This window comes from Amblyomma mixtum, chromosome 2 (assembly GCF_055824585.1).
Source record: "Amblyomma mixtum isolate Tamu chromosome 2, ASM5582458v1, whole genome shotgun sequence".
NCBI classification, from domain to species: domain Eukaryota; kingdom Metazoa; phylum Arthropoda; class Arachnida; order Ixodida; family Ixodidae; genus Amblyomma; species Amblyomma mixtum.
In genome coordinates, this window is record NC_143013.1 from 226725460 (window position 1) to 226738584 (window position 13125).

The 13125-nt window shown below is 44.9% G+C and overlaps 1 protein-coding gene across 1 annotated transcript in view; it reads left to right on the plus strand.

Moving 5' to 3' along the window:
- The window catches only part of LOC149362794 (caspase-14-like), a 90657-nt gene that overhangs the window by 62410 nt on the left and 15122 nt on the right, over positions 1 to 13125 (plus strand). Inside the window, exons 3-4 of the mRNA XM_089573224.1 lie at positions 4767 to 4959; positions 7820 to 7902. Of these exons, the coding sequence (XP_089429350.1) occupies positions 4767 to 4959; positions 7820 to 7902 (276 nt within the window). The remainder of the gene's footprint in view (positions 1 to 4766; positions 4960 to 7819; positions 7903 to 13125) is intronic.

Below are 13125 nucleotides of genomic sequence, written 5' to 3' on the forward strand. Positions count from 1 at the left end.
AAACTTATCCATGAGGAAAGCGTGCGCGAATTTGGTGCCGGGAGTGTTGTCAGAGGAGGAAAAGGCCAACCGGTAGGATCTTCATCATGTGAATGAGGACCCCGATTTTTTGCCCAGCACAAGGCGGCAACGCTGCTTCAGCCCCTCTACAGCCTCGACCTGGCCCCGCCAGACTTTTTTCTATTCCCGAGAATAAAATCAGCGCTCAAGGGGAAACATCACGGATCGGTAGAGGTGGTTCAACAGACCGTGACGAGGGATCTAAAGAACATTCCGGTCCAGGCGTTCCTGAAGGCGTACGAAAACTGTAAAACTCATTGGCAGCAGCGTGTAGGCAATCGTTTGTACTATTCTTGTAATCGTTTGTACTTGAAAAATTGTAATCGTTTGTACTATTCTCTTGAATAAATTAAAAAAAAAATGAGTCCTACTACTTTCAGAACAGACCATGTATATACCCACACGCGCTCACGCAAACACAGAGAGACCACGGATATTCGGGGGAAAGTAAACTCTTCTGTTAAGGCAGTAAAAATGCGCTGGACAATTACCATTTCGGGCGCGAACTTTAGCAATTATGTGATAGCGTACGGGGCACGCTCTACTGATAACCCGTTGTCGGCCTACGAACCGCGTCAGGCGGAAAAAATCCCAGAATATAAAAAAACATGAATTTAGAAGGCCACTGAAAGAAAGTAGATGACGCTGCGTTTCGAACCGAGGCTCTCTGTGTGCCAGGCTGGCACGCAACGCATAGGCCATGAAGGCTTCTTTGTTTCTGCATGGTATTTACTACATGCTTTTATGTGCGGCAAAGAGCGTATACATTATTTGCAAAGTAATCAGCCAGTAGCCGAACAAGTCGAAAGGAAACACAAAACCACACAGCAAAACCCTTAACGGAACTTAATTAAAACGGTGGCATGGAAAGATAAGACACCAATAACAGGAACCAGTCCGGTAGAGAGTCACTGTCTTCATTTCTTTCAGCTGGCTCACCATCTGGCCGAAATGCGTGCTGGAGGAGACGACAGGCTAGCATGTCGGCCCAACATGCGCGTTTTCCACAGGCTGTGTAGTCCGAGCAGGAAACTCCTGTCACGCACACACATGTTTTGTCACATGACCACAAATCCTTATTCGTGGTGATGTTGGGTGACCATTAGGTAACGCACACTGGGAGAATTTGAAACGAATACTTTTTTCAGTGACTTTTATAGAATATCCCCTAATAATATTGCCTCTTTGCAGCCAATAAAGCAGTTTTCGGTGGTTTCAGGTGGATCTCATAGGCGACAATTAACAGATGAAAGAAAAATATTTATTTGTGAAGCCACATTTAAACGGGTAGAACTTCGGCATGAAGTTTAGGAAAACAACGTTGTAGTGCAACGCCAAATCGGCATTTTACATACTCGTCTAAGCACATCGTAACCAATACAATTAGAGTAGAGAGAGCGATACAGTGTATGCGGAAAGAGGAGGGATATCAATGCTTTGTATATTTTTTTACGTGAAGCAGACAATAAGTAGCCACAAGAAAAACGAAATGCCAGAAAACGCACTGAGTCATAAACTTCCATCATAAAGCCAAATTGTAGGGGCGGCTTCATAAAATTACAAGGGACCAAACCAGTTTGGCAAGAAGATTCAAAAGGTTAGTTTGTTCAAGTATGCGGAGGGGAACCTTGTAAACGTATTGTTTTGTGTACGACTTGATAACGTGTGTTTTTGATGAGGACTGAAGTTTTAGTAGTTTAACAAACAAAACCAATTATAGTATGCTAATCATGCGTGAGAAACTGCACGGAATCAAAAGACGCTGTCGTCGTGCTCCATTGTACTGAAAAAAATGGTGTGTGCGTGTATGAGTAGTGGCGTAGTATGTTATGTAGTGTATCCTAGGTCGTGCCTGGTGATTGTGGATTGTTGATCGGTAAGTAATCAGAACGAAAAAAAAAGAGAAAGAAAGCGGGGAGAAGGATCTACCGCGTTAACTATTAAGGCGACTATTGATCCTCCACCTAAATTTTAATTAGCCGTTCAGCTGAACGTTTTGAGCGGAAACTTTATATGACGACATGAAACAACATGAAAATTTCAGAACATTTAACAATAAAATTATAATTGTCTTTAATGGGCAAGCTGTAAAAAACAAAACTAAAGAAAAGTAGCCTGAATGCATGTACCGAGTAGAATGCGTAGCTTCCAATTTGACGCCGAAACTTTTAGCGGAAATCTCATAGTAAAAGACGATTGATATTCGACACAATCTGCCGGCACTTAAATGGTTGCAGCATGAGTGCGCGGAAAATATATTTCCAAACCGAATCTGACTATAAACAGTCTTGCCAAAAATCTCATCGAATACTGAGGGAACAGTAATCGAACAGATAGAGGCAAAACTGAATACATTTATCCGTCTTCGCCCTTTTGGCCGCCGTGGTGGCACAGTGGTTGTAGTGCTTGGCTGACGGCCCGCAAGGCTCGGGTTTGATCTCGGCCACGACGGTCGCATTTCCATGTAGGCGAAATGACACAGGCCTGTGTACTGTGCGATGTCTGTGCACGTGAAGGAACCCCAGATGGTCGAGCCCATACAGAGCCCTTCACTATGGCGTGCCTCGTAGGCTTAGTCGCTTTGAGAAAATAAAACCCTAGAAATCATAAATCATAAACAATTATTCAACCTTTTGGAAAGTTTTCCTCGAAAACGATTATTCGTGCGGGTTAGCCGACCTCTAGAAGTGGCGCTGCGGTACAGAACTATAGCTTATTCATTGATAGCTGCAGCTCTCTAATGACGAGCAATATCTACCCAAGTTGGTACGCAACACGAAATAATATATTCGTTGAGGTACCGTCACGTTGTACCATGAAAAAATTACCATTTCGTACATGGAGAATAATCGGGCGTGAAATCTTTGTAGATAATGGAAGCGAGAGCCACGTATGAGCCACGGCATCCGATATGGGGCATGGATGGAGAGTTGGCCGAAGCTGCCTGCGCTCTACAGTGTATCGCAATCTTTGAGGCTATATATTAGGATTTGGAACGCTGCAATTCGAATGGACTGCGTCGTGGTACTGAACACTTCCTCCCACGGAGACGGATAATAGAAACACGCTTGCTGTGTGGCCTCGAAGTGGAACTTGCTTTTGAGGCAACTCTGGAAGAAAACAACAGCGTGCCTTATTGGAACTTCGTGCCGTTTGTTTAGTAAAACTGAAATTTTGAGAGCAGAACGGAATCCCTTAAAATAAGTTTGAACATGCCTATTTGATTCGCTCGTAGAAATTTATTTTATTTATTTATTTTATTTACAAAATACTGCAGCCCGAGGGCCAAGCAGAGTGGGCAATTTAACAACAGCCAAAGATCATACCAAACTTCAAAAAAGAAAGAAAGAAAACAGACAAACACTACAAAACACCTGAATGATCAACATAAAGGCAGTCAAAAGTAAAAGGATGCTGTATGAACAACATTGTCAAAAAGAAAAAAAAAAACAGGAAGAAATATTATAAAACACCAGACGTAGGATTACAAACAGAACTCAGATGATAGGGGACAAGCGTTCTTCAAAATCATGAACATTACGCGCGGAAAAGACGAAAGCTGGCAAGCTGTTCCACTGAGCGATAGTGCGAACAAAAAAAGAGTTTTTAAAAAGGTTTGTACGGGCAAAGAACGGCGTAAGGCTGTGGTCATGAACGTTCCTAGTATGCCGGGTTAAGCGTGGGCGCAGGTAGTCCTTGGAAGAAAAATTGAACTGTTGATGATAAAGTGAAAAAAGAAATTTTAACCTAGCGAGTGCTCTTCTTTTTTCCAAGGATGGAATATTATTTACAGACATGATGGCGGACGGTGAAGCATTCCGATGATAACTGTTGAAAATGAACCGGATTGCTTTTCTTTGTATCATCTCTAGTGAATGTATATCTTTTTTGAGAAATGGATCCCATGACACACTAGCATATTCAAGTTTAGGTCGAATGTACGTGTTGTATGCTAATAGCTTCACGGACTGTGGGGAAGACTTTAATTTGTGGCGGAGAAAGCCAAGTTTCCTTGCAGCAGCAGCGCAAATTTTGTCGACGTGACTAGTCCAACTAAGGTGCTTATTTAATGTTACGCCGAGGTACTTGTAGTTGTCAACTTGCAGTAGGTTTTTGTGGTTCAGTGTGTATGTAAACTGGAAGGGATTCTTCTTTTTCGTGACCCGTAGGAGAACAGTTTTATCAGTATTTACTTCCATTAACCATTCCGCGCACCAATCTGCAACTGCATTAAGGTTTATCTGTATAGCAACTGCATTAAGGTTTATCTGTATAGCAAATGAATAGCACGTAATGAGATTCGCATTTCAGAAATCTAGAATATTCGAGCCCATGTGTACATAAAATGTACACCTACATTCATTCCGTTCTGTTTCGTTTGTATATTCCGCCCAAGTGCTTCTCTGAAAATGGATATGTTTTCAAAGAAACTTACTCACCTGAGCTCACTGACAGCTTTCCGTTCATTCTCAATTATCCATGACGTTTTGTTCCACCTCCTTGAGAAAGCAGCCCTAGAATCTCACGTCCCTCATAGCTGAGGAGCTCTCGGTACGGTTTTATATATGGCCTTATATTCAGCGTTCTAATAGAGCGTTTCCGCAAGTTCTCAAAATTCTCAGATGTGTGCGGTAAAAAGTCATATCGTGCGATTGGTTCGGGCCCGAATCAAATCGTCTTTTTTCTGCTATCTCATTTCTTTTCAGATTCAAATTCAGGAAATGCGTGAAAAGTCTGACAATACCTCGAAAGCTGGCTTGTCGTTGGCACATACCTGCTTGTCCTACCAAATATGCAAAAGACGGCCGGACATTCCTGAACTGCCGTTCAACTGCTACAAATTCAAAAGCGGTGATTCCCTTTTGCAGCAAAGACACTGCCACTTCAGCAAAACAGCTAGTGAGTATCGCTAGAGTGTGCGGCAGAACGTAGAGCCTGGTTCCGCTGCATAACACAAATATGACTGCAGAAGCCTTCTGCTCCTTAGGTTTTAAAATATTTGCACGCTACCTTCACACACAAGGATCCTGTGCTTCGGCCACGCATCTGCTCTATGTAACAATGCGTTATGTTCTTTTTGGGAATTTTAATATTTCGCTATAACCAAAATTCTCATAGGGTTGCTGAATGGGAGATTCTCACGACCCAGCAGGTTCGCCTTAATTGATGAAGTATATTGGCGTTACGCAGGACTTCTTCTCGGGATAGCCTAGGTAGAATGAAGCTTTATTTATATTTTGGCAATAAACTCTGGTAGTTCGTTGCTAATGCAAAAAGTAATAAAAGAAAAAAATGAACAGCTGTCTTTTTGTAGCTTCAAAACAGCCGTCATGAGAGTTGAGGAATAGGTGGGCGGCAGGCGTTTTGGACAGAATTTAAAATCAGGGAAATCGTCCGCGAAGATTATTGCACAACGGCGAATGACAAAACAAGAAGCGCAACACTTTTGATTTAGCACCCCAGGTAAGCAATACCCAAAGGAACTAATGCCGCTCAAGTTGAAAACTTGCTTAAAAGTTTTCAACGCTGTTGTCTGAGTTTTAAGTGAAAAACACCTGCGTCGTTTTGCCTTTTATGTCCTCACAAATTTTTTCAACCGCGAGAAACTATGATTCCAGATTAATATCTCGAAGTTTGTGTATTCATGGAAAGCGAAAAAAAGGTGGGGTCTTTTTCCATGCGCGGTTTTCTAGCGCCAATTCATCGCGTATTCTGCTCCCAGTTTATTCGCAAGCATTAGCAGGAATGCATATTCAGAATGTAAGGCCGTTATGACTTAATTCTTTCCGTCAGGTTCTGTTCTATTAATAACATCTGCCTGTCGGACTGATTGATTCCAGGAACAGTTGCAACATTTACATCGACCCGACAGAACTCGAGTCGACTACACTCTTTCATGGAAACTGAAAAAAACTTCAGGGGCAGAGAGTGCAGAACAATTCAGACTTTTTCTACTTAAAAGTCTCTCTTTCTTTCGATTACCTAGTTCGACAAGAAAATTGTCGAGTTTGTTACAGCGTTAATAAGTTCGTACGGTGATAACGAAGCGCAAAAAGAATCACAATGAACAGCACTAGAATAAATATTGGCTTCGGTTCAACCTGCCTGAAGCTAGTACGACGAACGAAAAGTTCGGCCAGGTCTGGTTAGGCAAGGTTAAGCACGCTTTTGCTTCGCTTTTGCTTCGTGTTTCTTTGTCTCCGAGCTATACCAGCCAGATGATCATACGCCTTCGATTTCAAGGCACAGCTGTTATGCACAACGATGGCACAGGTGTTACTCAGTGCGACGGAGATAGCGGCGAGCGAGACTCGTGATCTGACGTCACAGACACACCTCCGCCCCACCTAGTGGTTGAAGGTCGCTGTCAAGTGGTTTTGACCTTGTGCTTTACATGCGTAGAGTATGTCTTCTCTCTCTAAAATCATACCGCCCATCACCCTCAGTCGATAACAAAGATCCAATATATCACAATACACGCATGCCGTATTGAGGTCTGCCGGCCGCTAATAGGAACAATCACGCGCAAACCGCTTCCTGCTTGAGACGCCTCTATCAATCACGTGTGCTCAACGTTGTTCATAAAAAAAAATGGTGTCTCTTGTTTCCGTAATCCATTATAGACCGTCCGGATAGACTTTAAAAAAGAAAGGCTTGGTGCCCGATGAGTAGTGCGCTGCTGCGGTCATGCGAGCCTTCCGCTACAGCGTTGACTTTCCTGTCCCCGTGTTCTTTGCGTTTTGCAGGGCTTACAAAACTCACGCAATGCCTTTTAGAGGCTCTTTTATCTCGGTATCGTAAAAAACTTCTTTTAAGAGCGCCCCTAAGACGCGTTGTCTTCGAGCACAACGTCGGAATGTACCAGCGATCCACTTACGAAACGCAGCTAACGGCGGTGTGCCCGGCGCTCGATATTTTGAGTGGCAGAGTCGCTAGCATTTCTAATACCACAAATGCGGAAGCCGTTTTTCGCTTTGATGCCGTAGAAGCAGTTAACGTGATTTTCTCGACAATACTTCGCCCAGCGTCTTCATTTTAAAAGTTCCCATTGCGGGAAGGCGGTTTAAGAGCTAACCAATGCGTATTTCTGGCGCTAAATGTTTCGAAATGCGTTGCCGATAAATAAAAGTTGAAAACTGGGCTCAGCTTCTTTATAGACAGCCTTCAGTTCCTTAATATGATGTGCTTGAAATATAAAGCAAAAAAGTTTATTAGTTAATTTTGGTTAATCTTATAATCACTGAGCTCTATCACGTACCTAATCCCCTACTTTCTGTACAATCCACCTGCCCAGACCGCGCCAACGTATCTTTCGCAGTGTTTAAAATAACGATCTGTAAACAGCTCAAAGAAACACCCGGTATATTCACTTTGGGGGCTCGCACATTTCAAAAGCCTCTCAGCTTAGCAAGGCTCACGCAGATTTTCGCAGCTTCACGTTAGGTGCAGAAACGCATATTCTTGTGCAAAAAAAAAACAGCAATCAAAGAAAACGTCTCTACGTGTGAGTGAGAAGTCAAACGCTTGAGTTTTATCTTAGCATTTTTACATAACCTCCCTCCTTGCTAAAATACTCAGCGATGATCACTTAGGTGATGACCTCTTCCGGCATGGCTATACCATTTCAAGCCTATGAAATAATTTTTAGTGTGCTCACGTGCTTCTTTATGCTTTCTCAAAACAAACTGTAGTATGTCTACTCTTAGTTTTCTTCTGACCATTCTGGCCAAGTCGCGCGCTATGCCCATTTTTTATTCAGGTCCAGAATTCTGGAGGACAAACCCAAGCTGCAACTTAGGACTGCGTGCCACACCAAATGAGAAATGGGACCAGAGACATGAAGTGAGTTTGTCCTTTATTGTGATTTCTATTGCGCTCTCGTCCCAACAATCCACGTTCGTGCCACGCACCTCGACATTGTGTGTATGCCATTTCTATTTGCTTCTGCCTGCTGAACATCTCACAAAGCATCAACTGCCAAAAAGCATTGTTGTTCTTGTCACGTTGCACGTGGTTGTGATTAGGGGGAGGGGGGGGGGGGGGTAGGTAGATAGAGAAAGGAAAGAAAACTTCGAACTTCTTTAACAGAACTAGCCGTGTTGTACGCCCTACGCAGCGGAACGTGCCTTCCGTGGCGAAAAGGAAAGGTAGAAAGCAATCCCCGGCAGCGCAGAGCAACAAAACTGGAATAAATATCAGCAAAGCAGAACAAAACGTAGCCAGTGAAATTATTATTGCATAGTAATGAACCGCAGCGGTGGTTAGAGCGCTCTGCTACTGAGCCGGAGTTCCCGGGTTCGAACTCAGCCGTGGCGACCGCGGTGCTCTGCGATATCACTCCGTGGTAAAAATCCCAAGGAGGACTGCTACCTTCCACTACATCACCTCTTTATTCATTTGATCTTTCATTCCCTTCTTTATCTATTTGCTTACGCCGTGGTTCAGGTGTCCATTGTAATGTGAAACAGTTACTGCGTCATTTTCTTCTAAAACCAGGTTTTCATAGTAAGGCTTCAATAGGACATCATGCATTAGTTACACGAGAAATATTTGGTGCTGTAAGAGCGCAACAAGTTCTTAAGAGGGAACTATTTCGATACACTGACGTTGCAAAAGTTATCTTCGCCGTTGCAAATAAAGCCTAACTATTGAATAACGGCTGATGAGGCTTTTATGCGAGCAACATCTCGATGTCTAGTTTTTTACCGCTTTCTTGCTCACCGCAGTAAAGCAACAGTTTGCATTGTTTTCTTAAGCCCGCATGTACAAAAACTTATTGAGATCAGCTTCGTTTTTTTTTTTTTGAACACCGACATTTGTAGAGGAAATGTACAGGACGAACAAAGTGTGAGAAATTGTATTCTCGACGACGAAAGTGAAAGTAAGCAAGCCGGTGGTTGTTTCAAAAAATTTTGGGGACACTTAGCGGACCATTAAAGTGGATTGCGTTACCATTAGAAATCGCTACTGTCACTACTTCCGTGCAGATTAAAGATTTTTTAGCTTCATTTCAGTTTTTCTATTTTAAGATCTTTATGCCTTCGCTTTTTTCTTTATCAACCAGCTGGTGTGATATCGCCAAAGGGTCAAACGACCTCTCTTTACCAATCGTTAATTTCATTCCTGCCTGCCCCGGTGGGCAAGATGTGAGGACGTCAGAGGGGTACGTGGCCTCTCGGTCTGAAGGGCGCGTTGTTACGAGGGGCACATTGAGGTGGAGTCATAAGGTTCCGTGACCGTTCACGGCCAACGGGAAAATTTTGTGACTAATCCCTATTTTTGCAGAATATGAACTCTTATGTTATCACATTAACAAGCACATTTTAGGGCTGATGCTCTTGAATTGGAAGGCAGGAGCCTACTACTACCTCTCTTGACATTTGTTCAGAATAATCTCCGGAATCTTGACTGCCAAAAGCTGTGAGCTCTGCGCAATGAAAATATGCTGTGATATATCCTCAGGTGATGCAGTGATATTATTTTATGATTACAACACTTTGCGTTTTTTAGAATATGAAAACCTATTTTGTATCCAGTCTTGCCCTGTTCACTAGCTTTTCCGTGCCTGCTGTTCCCGCTCTGACTTCCTATTTGTGCACAGAAAAATTGTTAGCATCTAATTTTTAAATAAGCTGGCCACTTTCTGGAGAGTCCTCAAATTTTTGTCAACAATAGCAAGAACATTCTGGAGCACATCACGCAGTGAAGTTTTTCTCACTTTCATTTCTTTTTTTTTATTCGAGATCTTTGCTATTAGGCATAATGTAAATGTGAAAGAAAGTTATAAGAAGGAGTGTAAACAAGCCTCGCTTAAAAAGTGGCAAAATTTCACGATAAAGCGATAATCATGAATCCACTTGCGATAGTCGCCTGCAACGTCCCATCGCAGGCCTACCTCCTTTAGGAATCGTCGTCTCACGGCAGCTGTAGCCGGGCAAGTCCACAGCAGGTGTTTTTCGTCACACTGGTCTGGCGTAGCGCCACAATGAGGACACTTTTCAGTCACTTAGAAACGTTTGTCACGCCACCGATGACGCACAGAAGGAGTCAGCGCCGCTCCTGCCTGAATCCGGCGCACAAATACCTCCTTCTCCCGAGTGAGACTCCGGGGAGAGGTACGAACACGCAGGAACTAGAGCGCGTGTTCGCTGACTCAAAGCCTTTTTCTCGGAAACATGGGACAGGAACTTTTCTTGCCTATTCAAACACTTCGGTTCTACAACAGCGTGATTCATGACCGCGATAAAATCCATAGAGACGGGCTGGTTCCGACTAGTCTGGCTTCCGTTCTAGAAGTGTAGTCTCGATTCGAATCTCTGTCGGTCGTGAGCAATGATTATGTTCTTAGTGTTCAAATGCCAGTATGCCTTCGCGAAAGGTCCAATAGGTTGCTCGGCCTAAAAAGCCAGGAACGGGTACAAAACATAAAATGTCATGAAATAGGGTGAACATTATTTAATTCCTAACTTGATGATATATGGAGATTTCACAGAGCACTAATATAACATATATGAGAACTCATTTCCGTCACAATGAATCCTTTCCAAATCTCTAGAATTCAGGTTGCCCTCATAGCGCGAAACCTCTTGACAAAACAGTTTTCGGTGAAGAAATAGGGAGCAGCGCTGGAGACATCTATTGTGAGATACATACCGGACTCCTTTCTTGCATGCTTGCGTCTTTTGTTGCTGCTGTGATAAAGAGACCAAGCGCCCAAGCTGTTGCTTTGAAATACCTTATTCGTGTACACTTCAGCCTCCGCACTCGAGTGCGGAGGCTGAAGCGGGCCTCTCCCAAGCGGGCCTGCAACCCGCTCCGGAGAAATCAGAACTTTTACTCATAACACGCAGTAAATATCAACGGATGATGAACCCCTCCATCTCCCTCACCCTTGCCGGACAGCGCATCCCCCGCGTCGAATCTTGTCGCATCCTGGGTATGCCACTCAACTCCAACACTTTCACCTCTGCCATCAATCAGTCCATACGCACATGCCACTCAGTAACACACTTACAGCGCCGCGTAGTTTTAAAACATGCCGGCCTCGCCGAGACACACGCCAGCCGCCTTGCTCAAGCGCTGGCTGTGAACAAATTCCTGTACTACATACCTTACTGCCCACTTACAAGCACACAAGACAAACTAACCCGGGCCCTCAATACACTATATAAAGCAACACTAGGACTCACCCATCAGGCTCCTACAGACACCCTGTACAGAACAGGCCTCTTCCACCCTCTTCAAGCCCTCCTTAACCTGCACCGGGAGAGACAAATCATCCGCCTGTCCAGTACACCAGCTGGACGGTGGATACTTTCCCAGACTCCCTACACACCCATCTCTTTCCCAGACCCACCGCAGTCTCCGATCTATCCCCCTAACCTCCGCCTCGCACCCATTCCACGCAACATGTCCGCACACACACACGGAGGCCGCCGCCAGGCATACGCATACAACCACAAGCCACCTTTGGACGCTGCGGCTGTGGCCTACACAGACGCCTGTCTCACGGAAACCGCGGGCTCCACAGCAGCCTTCTTCCTCCACCCTTCCCTCTCTACAACCAGCACTCACACAACCGGTCCATACACCTCCCCACCCTCCACGCTCGCCCTAGAAGTACACGGGATCGCCGATGACATCACACACTTTGCCACCCTACCCCCCGCCCCCCAATACGTTGTCTATATAGACTCGCAGGCAGCTCTGCGTGCCTTCCATGAAAGAGCCCTCCCTTTTCCCTACTCGATCGGCCTTAGATGCCGCCCTCTTAGCATTAAGCCCTTGACCGCTGACGCTTCGGTGGATCCCTGGTCACATGGGCATCCCCGGCAATGAGCTGGCTCACCAGCTTGCCTGCGAAACTATACACCGGGCGCCGGGGATCCCATGGACGAGCCCACCGACGGAGCAGGCGGTCAGGGCTTACAAACGTACTGTCGACGAATACTACGCGCAGAAAAATTGGATTTAGCTGATTTACCACCACCGCACCCATCCTTATCGACCCGTGAAGCTCGGATTCTTCGCCGAATACAGTTTAATCTCCTACATACACCAGCCAAACTTTACCTATACCGGTACACTTCCCCACCTCAGTGCCCAAACTGTCCACACACATATGCAGACATAGAACACTGCCTTACACAGTGCCACACAGCCTTCCAGTCCCCCCCCCCCCCTATCCTTTCCCCCCACCTCCACCGTGACCCATCTGGCTCGCCTCCCTGGATCTGAGACTGCAACGTACCCTCGTCGCCTTGGCCCAGGATGTACTGAACGCCTAACAGAAAGGATGTTCGAATAAAAATGTCACACCACCACCACCTTTATCGGACAAAGGTATGATATGGTTCATTCTGCTGAGAGGTGAAACATTTGCGACGACAAATTTTCGTTGATTAATACTTTTTCCCTTTTTCGTGGCTCTTCTCCATGTTTTCTTGTTTGGTCCTCAACCTGCCTATAAAAGTGGGCTTCCTTTCAACAAGTCGCCAGTTGCAAATGAGCGCTCGTGTGCACGTCTATTTGCGTCAGTGCCTTTTCCGATCTCTTTTAAGAATGATCCGCCACCAACTCGCCAATTAGAATTTTTGCACTTTTTGCTTTGGAGCGAAGCTGACTTACGGAGTTTTGGAAAGGGTCCATACATTTCTCTGCAAGTCGATCTCAATCATCAATGATTCATGCTGTTCTGTCAAGTCTGTGCTTCACCTTCCGTCTGTATGGGTTGTTGTTTTCAGCGATGCAGTAGCAACTGCCTCAACCGTCAGTATTCATGTTTCATAAAGTCAGAAGGCGCTCATTCCTTACCTGTTACTATTACCTGCCGCTAGACAGGTAATAGGTTTAGGGGAATCCTGCAAGGTGGAGTAGTGTAGTAAGGAGTAATTTCCCATTGACATACACCCAAGCGCAGCCATACAGACACAAAGATATACAGCTTCCGCAGATACTTCGTAGTTACAGAAAAACTCGTCCTGGTCCGGGGTTCTAACCTTGACCGCCGCTTCACCGGAGCAGTTGCTATACCAGCTGAGGTCATCGGGACGGCTAGCATATGGT